At 39.4% G+C, this 20,297-nt stretch overlaps 1 protein-coding gene across 3 annotated transcripts in view; it reads right to left on the reverse strand.

The window, feature by feature from the left end:
* RANBP9 (RAN binding protein 9) overlaps positions 1–20,297 on the reverse strand; it is an 88,493-nt gene that overhangs the window by 56,180 nt on the left and 12,016 nt on the right. For all 3 annotated transcript variants that reach the window (XM_059179315.1, XM_059179317.1, XM_059179316.1), the window contains exon 2: positions 18,228–18,339. In XM_059179315.1, coding sequence (XP_059035298.1) covers positions 18,228–18,339 — 112 coding nt within the window. The remainder of the gene's footprint in view (positions 1–18,227; positions 18,340–20,297) is intronic.

The following is a 20,297-nucleotide window of genomic DNA, read 5'->3' on the forward strand; positions in this document are numbered from 1 at the left end:
TACTTCCCCTGACCTAAACCCTCCCAGGGTCAGGGACCAGAAAACCAGAGACCACCACAATAGCCCAAAGCCCGCCCAATTCCTTCAAACTAGCTTCTCCTAAACTGTTCAGTCTCGCCCTGCTTTGCCCTTCCCTTGGGAACCCCAATAAAGGCTCTGACCTAAAGCCCTTAATGCCTATCTTCTGTCACCTGACCCAAACTTAGTAATTCCCTGGGACCCTTTACAGCATGTGGGACCTCCCTCTCTGAGACCTGTGAGCATAATAAACATCCTTCCAAGCCTTGTTCTTGCTTCCTCCTGCAGCTGTAACAACTTTACCATACCATATCCAACACGTACATTCTCAGAATAGCCACTATTACCACACAAAAGTAATTTGAGAATATGTGTATCTAAAATATTACAAATTAAGTAATAATCACTAGATGACTAACAGAATTAAGGTAAGAAATTGACAAGTAAAGGAAAATGGAAATAATTATCCACAATACTACTATTCAAACCTAAAGCATTTAGATTTCTTCTCCATGATGCAAAATTTTGTTCCAACTCTAATCCCCCACTGACAGCAAAGCAGCTACCTCTTGTTCTCTACACTGCACCTTTCTTTCTCTACAATCCACCCCCATTTCTCCTAAAGCAGAAAAATCCTGGAAAACCAAACAGGCTCTATCTACTACTTGCCTCTGAAAAGTCCACAATAATATACATCAACCTTTGAGATGCATATTTCTCCCATTACCTCTAAAAGAGCTATAAAAATATTAGTACCAGGGTGCCTGAGTGGCTTAGTTGGTCAAGTGACTGTTCAGCTCAGCTCATGATCCCAGGATCCTGTTTTTGAGCCCCACATTGGGATCCCTGCCCAGCGGGGAGTCTGCTTACCCCCCACCACCACCCGGCCTCCCACGCTTGTGAGTGCTCTCAAATAAATAAATAAAATCTTAAAAAATAAAAATAAATACCTTAAAAATATGTACCTTAAATTAAGGAGTGGCTATGGTTATGAAGACAGCCTTTAGGTACCTAGTTATCCTGCCTTTTAAGTAATAATTAAGACAACACAACGTGAAGACCCACGAAACCAGAATACTAGCTTGAAAGTCCTTCAACAATCCTTTGTCAAAGAAACTGCATCTGTAGTTAACTACAACAACAAATCAACATAACTTGATTTCCTGACTTTTTAAAGTAGCCTGTTATAGTGTTAAACATAAAGGAAAATAATTTATCACACTTTATGTATGAAAGAAATCCTTTTACCTCATGGGCACTAAACTATGACTCTACTAATAAAGTGAAATACCTGGCTAACAAAATCAATTCTTAAAAAAACAACAACAAAAAACCCAAAATCAATTCCATACTCGAAATTCTTACTTTTCAACATGTCCCCATAAAATTGATGAACAATAAATACCGGCAATTCCAAATCATGCAAATAAGTCAACATGAAATTGCTTCACACTTCTGGGATGCCTGGCTGGCTCAGATGGCAGAACATGTGACTTTTGATCTTGGGGTTCTGAGTTCAAGCCCCATGTTGAGTGTGGAGATTGCATAAACATAAAATTTTTTAAAAAAAGAAAAAAATTCCTTCACCTTTCAATTTTATAAACTTTACAGGTACTATCCATCATACCAAGTGAGGTGAACCTACAAAACCATACAAGATTGTGGTATATTTTATTGTTTGATTTTTCAGCAATAACCTTTCTCTCCACAAGTGTTAGAACTTAAAATTTGCATTGGATCTTTAAGACTTTTTAAAGATTTTATTTACTTGAGAAAGAGAAAGTGAGAGAGCACAAGTGGAGGGGCAGGGGCAAAGGGAGAAGCAGGCTCCCCTCTGAGCAGGGAACCCAATTAGGGGCTTGATCCCAGGACCCTGGAATCATGACCTGAGCCAAAGGCAGACGCTTAACCAACTGAGCCACTCAGGCACCCCTCTTTAAGACTTTTTAATACGAAGTCTTCATTTCATAATACAAATAAGTAAGGTAATAGTGTTTTTATTTGCATTATGTAAGAACTTAAAGAAAAGATTGTATCAGAAGTGAAGACAAACTAAATAGAACATTGAATAGTCCCCACAGAAAAAGATGGAACAGAACAGAGAAAATTTTCTAAGTAAACAAAGAAGGAAAATAAAAGGTTTTATGAACAAATGATATAGAAGTTAGGCAAAGAAGACCCAGCATATGCTTATAATTAGAGTCCCCTCCCCCAAAAACCTATGTAATGGAATAGAAAAAATACGGAAAATTATATGATAAAACTTTCTGAAATAAAAGAAGACCTGAAATTATAATTTAAGGACATACATAAAAGTTAACACCAAGATACATTCAGAAGCAGCTCTTTAACGAAAAATCTTTTGACCACCCACATGAAAGACCAATTTTTTTTTTTAACCCAAGTAGGCTCCATACCCAGCATGGAGCCCAAGATGGGGCTTGAACTCACAACCTGAGCTGAGAGCAAGAGTCAGATGCTTAAACTAAGACACCCAAGTGCTCCAAAACCAATTTTCTTATGAGGAAAAAAAAGATCGCATAAGACAATGATAATTCACATCGAAGTCTATGGAGCTCAAAAAAATATACACCAGGGATTTTATACCCAGTCAAACTTTCAAATAAAATGGATGTATTAGTCACAAACAGTTCTGAACCAGAAAGGACTTCAATATTGTTCCCATGAGCTCTTCCTGAGTCCTCTAGTTAAAGAGTATCTCTGGCCTAAGGCCTGGTACAGAGTGTTATTAAACGTACTACATTTGTAACTGACACTCAATGATAAGGTAACAGAGTTGTGTATGAGAATACTATGTGCTTTTTTTTTTTTTTAAACAACATGTAGCTATAATAGAATAACAAAATGGGGGAGAGTTTACCAAAAAAAGAATGAACTATTGATACACTGGCCCCCCACATGAGTCTCAAATGCACCACGCTGACCGCTGACCAAAAAGAAAGCCTTACTCAAAGGGTTACATTTAGATGGCATTCTGGTTTCAAATGGAGAAAAAAAAAAAAAAAGAAAAAAACTACAGGAATAGAAAACACATCAGTGGTTGCCAGAAGTTAGGTAGGGGTGAGAGGAGGATCTGATTATAAAGGGCGCACGCAGTAAGAGGGAAATTGGGGAGGTGAGGCAATAGTTCTGTTCTTGACTTAAGCTTTGTCTCTAAGCATTTGTCAAAACTCACAGAACTGTATATTCCCTTTCCAAAAAGGAGATTTTTACTGCAGGTGTATCAGTAAGAAATTTTTAAATGCCCCTCCCCCTGGGCCTGAAGATACTAGGGGAGAGAGAGGGGAAATGAAGCGGTTGCTTGCTAACTTCATTACTGCTCACAAGAGATCACCTTAAAAGGAGCAGACTGTGTTAGTATAAAAGTAACTTTCTAAATGTAAAACTACACTACCCTTTCCCCCAAAGGAGAGCAATGAAGATAGACCACATTATTTAAAAAAAAAAAAAAAAAATTCAAAAGTAACAAAAATGTTTCAAGTTTCCTTTCACTCCTATCTCTAGCTAACCACTTCCCCTATCTAGAAGCAACTACTGTCATCATTTATTTGTGCTATCTGTTCAGTTTTCTAAAGCATATTTGGCTATACAGTTGACCTTGAGTAACATGGGTCTGAACTACATGGGTCCACATAGACATGGATTTTTTTATAATACAGTACTATAAGTATTTTCTCTTCCTTATGAATTTCTTAACATTTCCCTTTCTCTAGCTTACTTTATTGTATGAATGCAACATATAACACAGATAGAAAATACCTGTTACTCAACTGTTTATGTTATCGGTAACAAATCTGATCAACAGTATGCTATTAGTAGTTAAGTTTCTGAGGAATCAAGGGGCGCCTGGGTGGCTCAGTGGGTCCGGCCTCTGCCTTTGGCTCAGGTGGTGATCCCAGGGTTCTGGGATCAAGCCCCATATCAGGCTCTCTGTCAGCAAGGAGCCTGCTTCCCCTCTCTCTCTGCCTGGCTCTCTGTCTGCTTGTGATCTCTCTCACTGTGTCAAATAAATAAATAAAATCTTAAAAAAAAAAAAAAGTTATACACAGAGAAGCATGGGTAGCAATACTAACAGACATAAAAGACTTTAAAACAAAGACTGCAACAAGAGACAAAGAGGTACTACTACATAATAAAAAGATCGACTCAACAAGAGGATATAAGAAATGTACATATCTATGCATTCGACACTGGAACACCTAAATACACAGCAAATGTTAGCAGATATAAAGGGAAAGATGGACAGTAAAACAACAGGAGGGGACTTTAACACCCCACTTTCACCAATAGATAGATCATCCAGACAGAAAATCAGTGTGAATGACACAATGACCAGATGGGCTTAGAAATATACAAAATATTCCATCCAAAAAAAAAAACCAGAATACACATTCTTCTCAAGTGCACATGGGATATTCTCCAGGAAGGATCACATGGTAGGTCACAAAAGAGTCTCAATAAATTTAAAAATACTGAAACCATATCAAGCAACTTTTCTGACCTCAGCAGTATGAAACCAGCAATCAAATCACCTGTGGCTCAGATGGTTGAGTCTCTGCCCTCGGCTCAGGTCATGACCTCCAGGTCTTGGGATCAAGCTCCACATCCAGCAGGGAGTCTGCTTCTCCCTCTGCCTCTCCCCCTTTTATACTCTAAATCTCACTCTCTCTCAAATGAGTAAGTAAAATCTTAAACAAAAAAAAAAGAAGAAGAAACAGCAACGAAAACTACACGAACACATGGACGCTTAAACAATCAATAGGTCAATGAAGAAATCAAAGAAGAAACCAAAAGTACAAGGAGACACATGAAATGAAAATGGAAACATAAAAGACCAAAGATCTCTGGAAGATCGCAAAAGCAACTCGAAGCGGGAAATTTACGGTGATATTGGCCTACCTTAAGAAACCAAAAGACTCTCAAATAAACCTAATCTTACACCCAAAGGAACTAGAAAAAGAACAAAGCCCAAAGTTAGTAAAAGAAAGTAAACAAGAAAGATCAGAAGAGCAGAAATAAATAAAAAAGAGACAAAAAAGAAAGAAAGAAAGAAAAGATTAAAGAAAGCAAGAACTGATTCTCTGAAAAGAAAAACTGATAAACCTCTAGGCAACTTCATCAAGAAAAAGAGGGAGGAATCAAATAATCAGAAACGAAAGGGAAGTAACACCACCACAGAACTATAAAGGATTATAAAAGACTACTGCAGGGGAGGCGGGGGCTTAATTGGTTACACATCTGACTGCTGATTTTAGTTAAAGGTCCTGGGATAGAGTCCTGCACTGGGATCAACACTTGGCATGGAGTCTGCTTAAGATTCTCTCTCTTCCTCGCCCTCTGCCCCTCCCCACACACTTGTCCATGCACTCTTTCTAAATAAATAAATTCTTTTAAAAAAACATACTGCAGGGGCGCCTGGGTGGCTCAGTAGGTTGAACCTCTGCCTTTGGCTCAGGACATGATGTCAGGGTCCTGGGATCGAGCCCCACACATCGGGCTCTCTGCTTAGCAGGGAGCCTGCTTCCCTCTCTTTCTCTGTCTGCCTCTCTGCCTACTTGTGATCTCTGTCAAATAAATAAAATCTTTGGGGCGCCTGGGTGGCTCAGTGGGTTAAAAAACATACTGCAAAAAAGAATATACCAACAAACTGGAAAACCTAGAAAAAAATGGGTAAATTCCTAGAAACATACAATCTTCCAAAAACTGAATCAGGAAGAAACAGAAACTCTGAACAGACTGATTACTGGTAACAAACTGATTACTGAATCAGTAATCAAAAAACCTTCAACAAACAAAAGTCCAAGACCAGATGGATTCATAGGTGAATTTTACAAAACATTTAAAGAAGAGTTAATGCCTACTTTCCTCAAACTATTCCAAAAAATAGAAGAGGAAAGAAAGCTTCCAAACATTCTATAAGGCCAATACCCTGATACCCAAACCAGACAAAGACACTACAAAAAAAGAGAACTACAGGCCAATATCCCTGCTGAACATAGATGCAAATTTCCTCAACAAAATATTAGCAAATCACATTCAACAGTACATTAAAGGATCATTCACCATGATCAAGTGGGATTTATTTCTAGGTAGGCAACAAATATGTCTCATTGGGGACCCCTGGGTGGCTCAGTTGGTTAAGCAGCTGCCTTCGTCTCAGGTCATGATCCCAGGGTCCTGGGATCGAGTCCCACATCGGGCTCCTTGCTCAGCAGGGAGCCTGCTTCTGCCTCTGCCTCTGACTGCCATTCTGTCTGCCTGTGCTCGCTCTCTCCCTCTCTCTCTCTGATAAATAAATAAAATCTTTAGAAAAAAAATGTCTCGGGGGGCCTGGGTGGCTCAGTGGGTTAAGCCGCTGCCTTCGGCTCAGGTCATGATCTCAGGGTCCTGGGATCGAGTCCCACATCGGGCTCTCTGCTCGGCAGGGAGCCTGCTTCCTCCTCTCTCTCTGCCTGCCTCTCTGCCTACTTGTGATCTCTCTCTGTCAAATAAATAAATAAAATCTTAAAAAAAAAATGTCTCATTGTACACAAATCAATCAGTATGACAGACCATATTAGCAAGGGAAAGGATACAAATCATATAATCATCTCAATAGAAGCACAAAAAGCACCTGACCTAATTCAACATTCATTTATGATAAAAACTCTCAACGAAGTGGGTTTAGGGGGAACATACCTCAGCACATAAAGACCATATATGAAAAGCCTACAATTGGGGTGCCCAGATCGCTAAATAGGTTGAGCATCTGTCTGCCTTCAGCTCAGGTCATGATCTCCCAGTCCTGGGATCAAGCCCCACACTGGCTACTTCTCCCTCTGCCCCTCCTCCTTGCTTATGCTCTCTCTCTCACTCTATCTCAAATAAATAAATAAAATCTTAAACAATAATAACAACTAAAAAAAAAAAAAAACCCAAAAAACCCTCAGAACTAACATCATAATTAACGTGAAAACTGTGATCTTTTCCTCTAAGATCAGGATAAGAAAGAATGGCCACCCCAGCCACTTTTTCATTCAACACAGTCCCAGAAGTCCTACTCAAAGCAATCAGACAAGGAAAAAAAAAAAGGCATTCAGACTGTTAAGAAAGAAGTTATACTGTCACTATACGCAGATAGCAGATACTATACTATATTATACATAGAAAACCCTAAAAATTCCACCAAGAACTATTAGAATAAACTCAGTAAAGTTGGAAGGATACAAAATTAACATGGAGAAATTGCTTGTTCCTATACACTAATAACAAAGTAACAAAGAACAATAAGAACTCCAATAATAACTGCGTCATAAAATAAAATACCTAGGAATAAATTAACCAAGTCAAAGACCTATACTCTTGAAAAACTATAAAACACTGATGAAAGAAACAGAAGATGACAGAAATAGAAAACTATCTCATGCTCTTGGACTGGAAAAATTAATACTGTTAAAATGTCCATACAACCCAAAGCAATCTACAGATTCAATGCAATCCCTATCAAAACACCAATAGCATTGTTCACAGGAGAACAGTACTCAAATGTGTATGGAACCACAAAAGACCCTGAATGTTCTCAAAGCAATCTTGAGAAAGAAGAACAAAGCTGGAGGTATCATAATCCCAGATGACAAAATATAGTATAAAAGAGTAATTGAAACAGTATGTGGCACAAAAATAAACATGCAGATCAGTGAAACACAATACAAGGTTCAGAAATAAACCTACACTTCTATGGACAATTAAATCTAAGACAAAGGAGGCAAGAATGTACAATGGGAAAGACGGTCTCTTCAATAAATGATGCTGGGAAACTGGACAGCTACACACAAAAGAATGAAAGTGGACCACTTTCTAGTATCATACACAAAAATAAACTCAAAATGGATTAAAGACCTAAATGCAAAACCAGAAACCACATCCCAGCGTTCTGGGATCGAGTCCCACATCGGACTCCTTGCTCAGCAGGGAGCCTGCTTCTCCCTCTGCCTCTGTCTGCCATTCTGTCTGTCTGTGCTCGCTCTCTCCCCCTCTCTCTCTCTGATAAATAAATTTTAAAAAAAAAATCTTTAAAAAAGAAAACATACACAGAAATCTCTGATATTGGCCTTAGCAACATTTTTCTAGACAGGTCTCCTGAGACAAGGGAAACAAAAGCAAATTTACTGGGACTATACTAAAATAAATAAAGCCTTTGCATAGTAAAAAATATAAATAAATTAAAAACCATCAACAAAAGGGCAACCTACTGAGTCTTAGAAATTATCTGCAAATGAGATATCTGATAGGTGGTTAATATGAAAAATAAATATATAAGGAACTTATACAACTCAACACAGGGGGGCAAAATAATAATCCAATTCAAACTGAGCAGAGGACCTGAAAAGACATTTTTTCCAAAGAGGACATACAGATGGCCAAGAGAAACATGAAAAGATGCTCAACATCACTAATCCTCAGGGAAATGCAAGCCAAAACCACAAAGAGATTATCACCTTATACCTGTCTAATGGCTGAAATGAAAAAGGTAAGAAATAACAGGTACTGGCAAGGATGCAGAGGAAAAGGAACCCTCGTGCACTGCTGGTGGGAATGCAAACTTGTGCAGTCACTGTGGAAAACAGTATGGAGGTCCCTCAAAAAAAAGAAAAAAAAATCAAAGAGAGAATTACCATATGATCCAATAATCGCAGTAATGGATAATTTACCAAACAAAAACCACTAACTTGAAAAGATGCATCCATCCGTATGTTAACTGCAGCATTATTTACAACGACCAAGATATGGAAGCAACCTAAGTGTCCATCAACAGATGAGCGGATAAAAATGTGATACACACACATACACAATGGATATACACATGAATATTACTCTGCCATTAAAAAAAAGAGGGGGAAGAAAAGAAAAACTCAGATCTTGCCACTTGTGTCATGGATTAACCTAGAAGGCATAACACTAAGTTAAATAAGCCAAAGACAAATACCATTTCATCTATACACAGAATCTGAACAAAACAAAACAAATAAATGAACAAACAACCAAGTAGAAATAGACCCATAAATACAGATACCTGATAGGTGCCAGAGGGCAGAGGGGTAGAGAGACAGGCAAGATGAATGAAGGGGAGTGGGAGGCACAGGCTTCCAGTTATGGACTGAAGTCATCACAGGGATGAAAGACACAGAACAGGGAATACAGGCAGTAATGCTGCAGCAGTGTCGTATGGTGACAGACGAGAGCCAAACTGACAGTGAGCTCGCCTCAAGCTACAGAGTCACACACCGTGTGTCAACTATGTATCGGAAAAAAGATCAGCCAACTCCAAACTTACAAACATAACAGCACATTCCAGGCAATAAACAACTTTCCATCAGGCAAAAAATAAAACAAAAAGCCCCAAATGATACATAGATTTTGAGCTGCACAGAGGATTTTAGCCCTAGTTTCCCATACTATTCAAGGGTCAAATGTATTTTCAAAAGAAATAATGGAAAGATAAACCAAGAACTAATAAAAAAAAATTAATTACCTGCAGGAATGGGGAAGACAACCAGGAGAAAATAAAACTTCTGTGAAGTACCTCCTGGTATGGCTTTAATTTTGGACCAATGCAAACGTTTAAATGTTTTACATAATTACAGAAAACAGAAAGAAAAAAGAGAGAAGGAAAAAAAAAAGGAACCCCTAAAAGCCGAAGAAATTTAAATAAATGAAACTAGCATGTCAAGTTAGTTGTAGAAACACAAAAGAATTACTTTAAGGGACTTGAAAGCTCAGTTTTTGAGTATCTATCCCTAACAGGATATATTCTAAAGACCAAAAAAAAAAAAAACCAACCCTATAAAGAAATCATATAATAATCAACACTCTTTTTAGTAACAATATCAGTATTTAAACTTAGATATAGTTATGTTCCACTACAAAACAAATGAAAAATTATGTCAGTAACATTAGGAACAATAATCTTCAGATTAAAAAAAAAAAAAGATACAAGGGTAAAACCAGAGAATTCAAGTAAAACTGATTTGAAAATTCTGCAAATTCCCTTGAAATGCATTTAAAAAGAAGATGGGTTGATAGACAGACCTGTTTGTAATAAAGCCAACACAGCAAAATTCTGACTCTAAAATCTAAATGTTGGGGCATATGGCTATTGACCATGTTAACTCTTCTGTATGTCTGAGAAGGAAAACTGCTTAGAATCTGCATGGTCGGGGCACCTGGCGGGGCGGGGCGGGGGGAGGGCTCGGCTGGCTGGGCAGCCAACTGCTGCCTTAGGCTCAGGTCATGAGCTCAGTGTCCTGGGATCCAGCTCTGTGTGAGGCTCCACGCTCAGCCAGGAGTCGGCCTGAGGGTTCTCTCTGTCTCCCTCTGCCCCTCCCCCTACTCTCTCACTCAAATAAATAAATCTTTTTTTTTTTTTAAAGATTTTATTTACTTTGGGCGCCTGGGTGGCTCAGTGGGCTAAGCCGCTGCCTTTGGCTCAGGTCATGATCTCAGGGTCCTGGGATGGAGCCCCGCATCGGGCTCTCTGCTCAGCAGGGAGCCTGCTTCCCTCTCTCTCTCTCTGCTTGCCTCTCTGTCTACTTGTGATCTCTGTCAAATAAACAAATAAAATGTTTAAAAAAAAAAAAGATTTTATTTACTTATTTGACAGAGATCACAAGTAGGGGGTTGGGGGGAGACAGGCTTCCTGCCAAGCAGAGAGCCCGATACGGGGCTTGATCCCTGGACCCTGGGATCATGACCTGAGCCGAAGGCAGAGGCTTTAACCCACTGAGCCACCCAGGCACCCCCAAATTAATAAATCTTAAAAAAGAGAGAGAGAGAAAAAAAGAATCTGTACTGTCTAAATCACAATAAGAGAAACACTAGGAAGAAGCTCAACTTTTTAGCAGCCTGTGCTTTTATCCAAGAACAATTACTTCTCTATAATCATTGTAAACATTTCAACTACTCCTCTTGAAAAACCTATGCAAATTGCCAGATGACTGACAAAGAGTCAAAAGGTCTAAGACCTAAAGACCATCTCTCCTTATTCTGAAATGCTCGATTTGGCCTAAATGATTCCAGCAGTGAGCAAACAGCAAGCAGTCCGTGTATCTGAGATAAACACAGACTGGTTACAAACTGGGTTTCTGGTTCTGAAAAAGTAAAATGAAGGACTTCAAGAAACATACTTATTATGACAAAGCTATACAGTCTTACAGTTGTATTGAAAGATTATGGGTATTTTTATGACATTATTAATGAGATTTTCTCTCTGAATATTTCATCAAATTCATCCTAAGGTAAAGTATAGGTAGTGGCACATGTGAGAATATTATTTTATTATTCAAATACATCTTAAGACTATTTTTTTTCTTAAAGTAATGTTAAAATTTGTTTGACTAGAGAGAAGAACGTCCTGGAGAACACACCACAAACCATCATGGGTGGTAGGACTGCAGATCCTTTTTCAAATAGTTGTGCTTTTTTCTGCTTCACAGGTTTTGTCTGACTCCTCCTTTGGCGTTAAGAATGCATTACTTCCTAACTACAAAAAAGGTTCTTAAAATCCATGTGCATTTGCTGGGTACAAGATAACTGATGGAAGTAGGGGCCAGGGTAAGGATGATTTGAGATTAACTGCACTGAAGATAACCAACACAAGGATAATTTGAGAAACACAATGGTGATAAAGTTCTAGGTCCCTTTTCCCATATTCGCTGGGTACTCAGTTAAATAACACTTTGCTCACCACCACAAACAGTTCCCATCATCTTTGGTTCCCGTTTCAAAAGGCGGGTAAAAGAGGTATTCAAATCACTGCATCGATACCAAACCCCTAACACGCACTCCGTACAAGGCGCAGGGCTGGGGGCGAGAGAGAAGAAAACACATTATCCCTACCTACCTCCACTCAGTCAACAGATTCCTCCAGCACCGATTTTTGCCCAGCATTGCTCTGTACACTGAGAATACACTTGTGAACAGAACAGACCAAAAATCCCTTCTGCTTCTTCGCAAATAAGTTGTCTTTTGGTACTACACCCAAACTTCTTAAAGTGTTAAGTCTTAACTGAGAGTGATTTAAGTCTGCTTCTTGACACTCCTTGCGGGCAATGACCCACATTTAGTTCACTTGATGCAGTTTCTGAGTTTCGACTAAGTGGCAGGTCCTCTACTAAGAAGCATGGATAAGGAACAGGTGGATAAAATAATTTCATATTTATCTCAGCTGCTGACAATGCCTGACACATCATACGTGTTCAATATGTATTTGCTGTTAATAAATACATCGCTTACTTGATGCCTTTGTTCATTTCTTCCATTCCTCTGTTCACTGTTGTTTCCATCTGCTGCTTACCTTCCATTGAAACCAGAAGGAAAGACCTTTTATAGCCTTTTAAAACTAAACGGGAAGAGAGGCCTTTATTTCTCTTCCACTCCCCCACCAAATAATCCAGAAAGTCAGCAAGCACAGAAGGAACACTCTGAAGAGTGTACTTTATTGTCAGCAGAAGAATTTAGGAGCGAACACAGAGACTGGATTTCTTGCTGGTCCCTCCTGAACCAGGGGCAGAGCGGCATCAACATTTTACTTGAAAAGCTAAAAGTAGCATACTCATAATAAATTATAACTCTAAAAATATTCAAATAAAAAATTTATTGCCTCTTACATTTAAAATTAACTGTATCTTCACTGCCTATATTACTATGTATAATTCAAAACTTGAACAAAATTCCTGCACTGTAAGTAGATTCATGAGACAAAGACTGCTTTTAGAAATTCATCTTGATGGTCAACAATCATTAACAAAGAATACACAAATATATAGCCTTTAAATATGTCTCCTAAAAAAAAGTTATGCAGACAAGGTGATTGATGATTTAACCTTTTGTAATGGAATGCATTAGAAATTTATTTTTAAATTGATTATAAAACTTGGGCTCCTGTGTCCCAATAAATAAGCTTATTTTCCTGAACACATAAAAATGTGTTTCATTTAAATGAAAATCCAAGGCAAAACCCAAAATATATTATTTCTTTCACTCACTAAAAGAAACTTCCTTCAAGCCTTATTTCTTAGGCAATAAGATAGAAGTAACAACTATCATAGTCATAGTCCTAATTTTCCAACGCAGACCCAGAAATAACACACATCACAGATAAATTAAGAGGTATCAACTCCTACTATGTCACGAAGAAATTTGCTGCATTGACCGATTCATCTTAAATCAAGTTCTTGGACCTAAATATTTACTTGCCTGCTCTAATCCTGGATAAACACACTGTTTTTTGTGTTCCTGTTTTTTATTTTAAAGATTTTATTTATTTATTTGACAGAGAAAGACCCAGTGAAAGAGGGAACACAAGCAGGGCGAGTGGGAAAGGGAGCAGCAGGCTCCTTCCCAAGGTCCTGGGATCATGACCTAAGCTGAAATCAGATGCTTAACAACTGAGCCACCAAGATGCCCCAAACACGCCGGTTAGAAGAAAATTAAATCTTAAGTATAATTAAACTCTCAGATGAGCACTTCTCACTGCGACTAAAAGCTCCTCTTTCTGGTCCATTCTTTACAAAGAAGGTGGGATTTTAGGCAGGAAGTTTTAGTTCTCTTGATACAGTTAAATAAATCTCCAAAAAGGGGTCACTCGCCCCAAATTAGCAATATGACTTGCTTTTCTTCCATAAATGAATCGTGCTCCCCTTTCAAAAGCATGGGGTTAGACCTAGAACTTAGTCAAAAAGTATACGAGAAGGATAAATAAGATCTGCCCAAAGATACAACAGTTTTCTCCAAGAATACATAGGAGGAAAGTACAGTTTCTCATTCATTTATTCACTTGTATGAATGCTAGCTATAAACTCAGTACTGGAGTGGCAGAAACATAAAATAGTCCCTTACACTTGCAGTTTAGACCACCAGGAGGCAAACAACTGAAACACACAGATATTATAATTACAGTCTGGCCAACGTGTGAAGGAGGCATATGAAAGGCATAATCCTATTTGGGGGAGGACAAGTGCCACCGAGAAGATATCTTTAAACTAAACTAGGGCTAATTCGTTAAGGGGGCAAATGGCAAAGGGACAGGGGAAGGTGAATGTAAGAAGGAAGGAAAGCGCCCGCGGAGAAAACTAGAAACCGAGCCCACCTGTACAGAGAAGTAAACCAGGAGCTGACAGTGCTGCACGCACTCTACCGAATGCACCCCCCCCCCCCCACTGACAGCCGATTCTGACTAGAAACAGGTCCTTGGGAGTATGCTCTAACCCAAAAAGTTTGTTCCGCCTCTGTCTTTGGGGTGATCTGATGTTGATTCAACTCTGTTTAGCATCCTACTTTCTATTTTCTGGGGCTTATTTCTTCAAGTCTAAGCAGGCATCCAAGTGGAAATGGAGATTAACTGGATGCCCCAGTTAGAGGTTCTACCGCTCTTGAAGAAGATGAAGTATAAGGACCTTGAATTTAACCTGAGTAAGTGACAAAATGAGAAGTGCCCTACAAAATATTGCGTTCAATTCAGCTGTCAATTCAGTATATTTAATATCTGTAGGTCACTTCTTAAGCCACTTCCGCAGCTGTTGACAAATGATTAATTTAAAACCAAAGTAAAGGAGTGCCTGGGTGGCTCAGTCCGTTAGGCCTCTGCCTTCTGCTCAGGTCATGATCTCAGGATCCTGGGATCGAACCCTGCATCAGGCTCTCTGCTGAGCAGGGAGCCTGCTTCCCCATCCCGCTCTGTGCACCACCCCCACCCCACCCCAGCTGATGCCCTCTCTCAAATAAGTAAATAAAATCTTTAAAAATAATTCAAAATAAAGGTATTACTGTGTTTGTTAAAGGGGGGGGGGCAGATAAAAATTAAAGATTCTTTAACATCATTCGTCATTAAGGAAATGTAAATTAAAACCACAGTTAAGAAACCACTAAGATACCTATAATGAGAGGTAAATTTTTTTTTAAAAAGCCTGACAACACCTAGCGCTACAGAGGATGCAAAGCAACAGGAACTTTTTCACACGAGGCTGGTGGGAATGCAAACTAGTACAGTCGCTCTGCAAAACAAGTTGGCAGTTTCTCGTGAAGTTAAAAATGCACTTAACACATGATCCAGCAATCCCACTCCCAGATATTTATCCAACTGAAATGAAAACTCAAGTTTACACAAAAACCTGTACATAAATGTTTATAGTGGCTATATTCCTAATTGCCAAAAACTGGAAACCACCCAGATGTCCGTCAACGGAAGAGCGGGTAAGCACACTGTGGTTGGCTCAGCCAATACAATCAGCAATAAAAAGGACTGATCTACCGATATATGCAACAACAGCGATGAATCTCAAATGTATTACACTAAGATGCCAAAATTAGAAGGCTGCATACTATCATTCCATTTATACATCATTCTAGAAACAGCAAAACTATAGAGACAGAAGACCAATCCATGGTCATCACTGAGAGATGCGGAAGAATCGTCTACAAAGGGGTAGAGAGGAATTGCGGAGGGCGATGGAACTGTTTGATCACTGATCCTCGAACAACCGGTGGTGCTGGGACACGGATCACCCACCCCCCACCCCTGCCACCACACAAGCTGAAAATCCTATATAACTTGTGCTGTCCCCAAAACTTAACTATTTAATAGCCTGATGGTGACTGGAAGCCCTACCAGACTGTAAACAGTTAAGGCGTATTTTGTACGTTGTATTATATGCTGCATTCTTATAATAAAGCAGAGAAAAGGAAATGTTATTAAGAAAATCTCAAGGAAGAGAAAATATATTTCCAGGGCTGTGCTGTAGTTATAAAAAAAAAGTCCGCATATAAAGTAGATCTGTGCAGATCAAACCTGCATCCTTCAAAGACCAACTGTATACTGACTGTGGTAGTTACATGAATATGCACATCTGTCAAAACCCACAGATCTGCACACTAAAAATGATACATTTTACTCTATGTAAAAATCAGTTAATTTTAAAAATGGGGAGAGGGGCACCTGGGTGTCTCAGTGGGTTAAGCCTCTGCCTTCGGCTCAGGTCATGATCCCAGGGTCCTGGGATTGAGCCCCACATCGGGCTCTCTGCTCAGCGGGGAGCCTGCTTCCCCCTCTCTCTCTGCCTGCCTCTCTGCCTACTTGTGATCTCTGTCAAATAAATAAAATTTAAAAAAAAAAAATGGGGAGAAAAAAGAGGAATGAGAGATTTTGGCAACGAAGAGATGAGACTGAAAAGTTACAAAGGAGTTAGTCACATCATGCAAGACCCTGCTAAGAAGTTTCGGATTTTACCCTCAAAGCAACAGGAGTACCAAATGATCTCAAGATAGGGACAGACACAAGTCAGTTGTGTTTGAAAGAAGGATGATAAGAATTGCAGAGTGAAGTAAGAGCATAACAGGGAGCAACTGGGAGACCAAAGAACCTAGGTAATTTAGGGGATTAATTAGCAAATCTGAGGCGGAGGCCATAGAGATGGACAAAGTAAGAGGTAGGAAGTTGTCAAGTTTCTAGCAACAGTGAAACCACTAAGCAAGCTGGTGCTGAGAAAAAGACTTAAAACAAGCGACACTGCAATACCTGTGGGACTGCAAATGTTAACATCGGGTTAGACAGATCCGTCTAGAGCTCAAGGGAAAAACCCGAGATGGGAGTTTTAGATTTGACACTCATCAGGCTGTTTGAAGCCATGAAAAGGTAAGGTCAAGATCATGCAAAGACAAACATGTGGAACGAAAAGGTGAAGAGAACCCTGGGAATAATCAGGAGCAACATCAGCAAGAATAAGGCTGACAGTATAATTTTAAGTATAAGAAGAATTGGCTGAGTATACCGGCAGCAGTCGAGTTAAAAATGGTTAGAATCGTGTGCCTATTTCAATCTAGGGTCTCTCCACCACTTTATCCTTGACTTCTCTGATTTTAGCTTTGGCTTGATCACCCTGGGACAACTGAGGCAGTTCAATAAAAAGTCATCAATGAATTCCAAGGCTGCACTTTCTACTTTCCATACTGTTGAGGATGAAAATATTCAGCAAATAAAGTAGAGGAATCATCTACTAAACATACTTATTTTTTCAGTTAAACACAGAAGACGCACTAACAGGTTAAATGATTCACTTCAAATCCAGGTCAACTTAATAACTCTTAATTCAACCGGGCCAACTCACCCAGTAAGTTTATCTTGGGAGCTGAACTAATGACTCTATGGATGCTTTAAAGGACCTCTGACACCACAATGAGGTTACCAGGAAATACCATAGGATAGAGTTAGTGATTCTAGGTAATCAATTCTTTTTTTTAAAAGATTATTTATTTATTTATTTATTTGACAGAGAGAGAAATCACAAGCAGGCAGAGAGGCAGGCAGAGAGAGAGAGGGGAAGCAGGCTCCCTGCTGAGCAGAGAGCCCAATGCAGAACTCGATCCCAGGACTCTGGGATCATGACCTGAGCCGAAGGCAGCGGCTTAACCCACTGAGCCACCCAGGCGCCCCAGGTAATCAATTCTTAATCAGAAATATGCACCAAAATTCCTAGTGAAGCTTACTCAAGAATGCCTATCTTACCCAAGCTCTGCTTCTGAAAATAGTGATTTAGGAACTTTTAGGGTAAGGCCCACATTACTATCTTTGTTAATAGTCCCGTAAGCGATTCTGATGTACACTCACATACTATACACTGATCCCAAGTTGAAAAGCGATGCTAGATAAGTTGGTTCCAGAATCTACATGGAGTTCTCACCTGGAATTTACACCATATCCTAATCCCTGGGAATCCCCTCCAGCTGAGAGCATACAAACATACTTCCCTGATCTAAACGCAAGAGTCTAAGTGCCACCCTCTGTGAAATACCTATGAATCACCTTTTGGTCTTGGTTAACTAGCTCTGAGAAGATTTAAGTTCTCAGCAGAATTCGGAAAAGGGCAGTGTAAGACAAGGCATGGAAAATGAGTCACTGCCTCTGTTGTTTAATTCCAGTGCTCCAATTTAATGACAAGCAGACCAAAAAACTTGGTTATTTCACCAACTCAAGTATTAGCTTCAACTAGTATTAAAGCAGGACTGTATCCAACCTGCTGCATTGTGACATTTAGATCCTACTTTACCAACATCTCCGAGACTCCCATTTTCCAATTATAGCATAAATATTATAAATCAAGACAAAAATAACTATCCAAGAACAGCAAACAATTTATCCCACCAAAATGTATACTTACCCATCTCTTCCCTTACTAACAATTTTTACTTCAAAATAATAAATCCCACAGGCTGCTGGAATTGGGTGCGTGGCGCGAACAGACGCTGCGTCTTTTGGGGTTTTGCCATGACCTGCATAGGAAACAGGAAAGAGGAAAAAAAAATCAAATGAGATATTCAATGAAAATCTAAAACAATTCAGGAAGAAATACAGTTTTTAGAATGGTATCTAGACATTTCTGCTCCTATCAGTACATATAAAGACTCAATGAAACATGTGTCATTACAATGCAATATGCAAAGTAGCCCAGGGTTAGTCATGGGACTCTTGACACTATTACTAGATGAACACACTTTCAGAATCAGAACACATTGAGCCTACCAAACTAGTATTTCAGGGTAGACTATATTTTTAAGAGGAAAAGGATGCATTTGAAGAACATGATGAAAGTGTGATCTTAATTTTATTAGATCCAAATATGCTTATAATTCACATTATTTCCAAGCAACATTCTTTTGTCAAATGGCTTTTTTAAAAAAAGATTTTATTTATTTATTTGACAGACAGAGATCACAAGTGGGAAGAGAGGCAGGCAGAGAGAGAGAGGAAGGGAAGCAGGGTCCCTGCTGAGCAGAGAGCCCAATGCGGGGTCTGATCCCAGGACCCTGGGATCATGACCTGAGCCGAAGGGAGAGGGCTTTAACCCACTGAGCCACCCAGGCACCCCAAATGGGCTATTTTTTAAACCAGAAGCATCTATATCATGGGTATATCTTTAAGTGAAATTTCATATAATTAACTAAATTGGCAAAGCAGCTTTCTTACTTTAAGAATTCTCAAGTTTGGGTGGCTCAGTTTGGTTAAGCAACAGCCTTCAGCTCAGGTCATGATCGCGGGTCCTGAGACTGAGCCCCTGCATCAGGCTCCCTGCTCAGCGGGGAGGCTGGTCTGTTTGTCCCTCTCCCTCAGTCCCACCCCCAGGACCCCACTCATGCTCTCTCTTAAATAATTTTTTTTAAATCTTAAAAAAAAAAAAAGAACTTAAGTCTGTTCTTGGACATACTTTTATCAGTTCTACACAAAGGCTGATTCAACAAATTTCTTCGGTCAGTTACAGCCTACTAAGAAATATATCTAATCTCTAGCTGTATATTCTTTCTCTCCTTTTAAAGAAAGGAATGCATCATCCTACCGCTGCTGAAATCTTTAGGGAATCTGTCAGACAATGGCTTTTTTTTTTTTTTAAGATTTTTTAAAAATTTATTTATTTGACAGAGAGATATCACAAGTAGGCAGAGAGGCAGGCAGAGAGAGAGGAGGAAGCAGGCTCCCTGCTGAGCAGAGAGCCCGATGCGGGACTCCATCCCAGGACCCTGAGATCATGACCTGAGCCGAAGGCAGAGGCTTAACCCACTGAGCCACCCAGGTGCCCCTGGCTTTTTTTTTTTTTTTAAGATTTTTTAAAAATTTATTTATTTGACAGAGAGACATCACAAGTAGGCAGAGAGGCAGGCAGAGAGAGAGAGAGTAGGAAGCAGGCTCCCTGCTGAGCAGAGAGCCCGATGCGGAACTCGATCCCAGGACCCTGAGATTATGACCTGAGCCGAAGGCAGCGGCTTAACCCACTGAGCCACCCAGGCGCCCAGACAATGACTTTTAAACTTTTTAAAATAGCTATTCTTCAAATTCTGATCCTGAAGGATTTCCTTCACTCACAATCACCTCCCCTGTCCCTCACCCAAGACACAAATTCGCCTGAAAGCTAGCATATGAACAAAAATCAAGTAAGCAACAGAAAATACATGCCTAAAACCACAGCAGAAGAAAAAAAGTTGAAGTAGCATGTCAGAAAGCACTCAGAGTAAGACAAGTCTGCACAATCCCCAAAATGATTCCATGACAAAAAATACTCTATTATCCATTGTTCCAGTTAAATCTGCTTCGCCCAATACAAACTTAAGTCATTAGTCCTTTAGTCATACTATAACATTACCTTCATGGGCAGAAAAATTCCCCTTCTCAAATTTACCACGATTGTTTTAAAACTAAATACCTTCTTTTAAATCAAAAATTGCATCTTAGCTCTACA

The sequence above is a fragment of the Mustela lutreola genome, chromosome 6 (genome assembly GCF_030435805.1).
Source record: "Mustela lutreola isolate mMusLut2 chromosome 6, mMusLut2.pri, whole genome shotgun sequence".
Lineage (NCBI taxonomy): Eukaryota > Metazoa > Chordata > Mammalia > Carnivora > Mustelidae > Mustela > Mustela lutreola.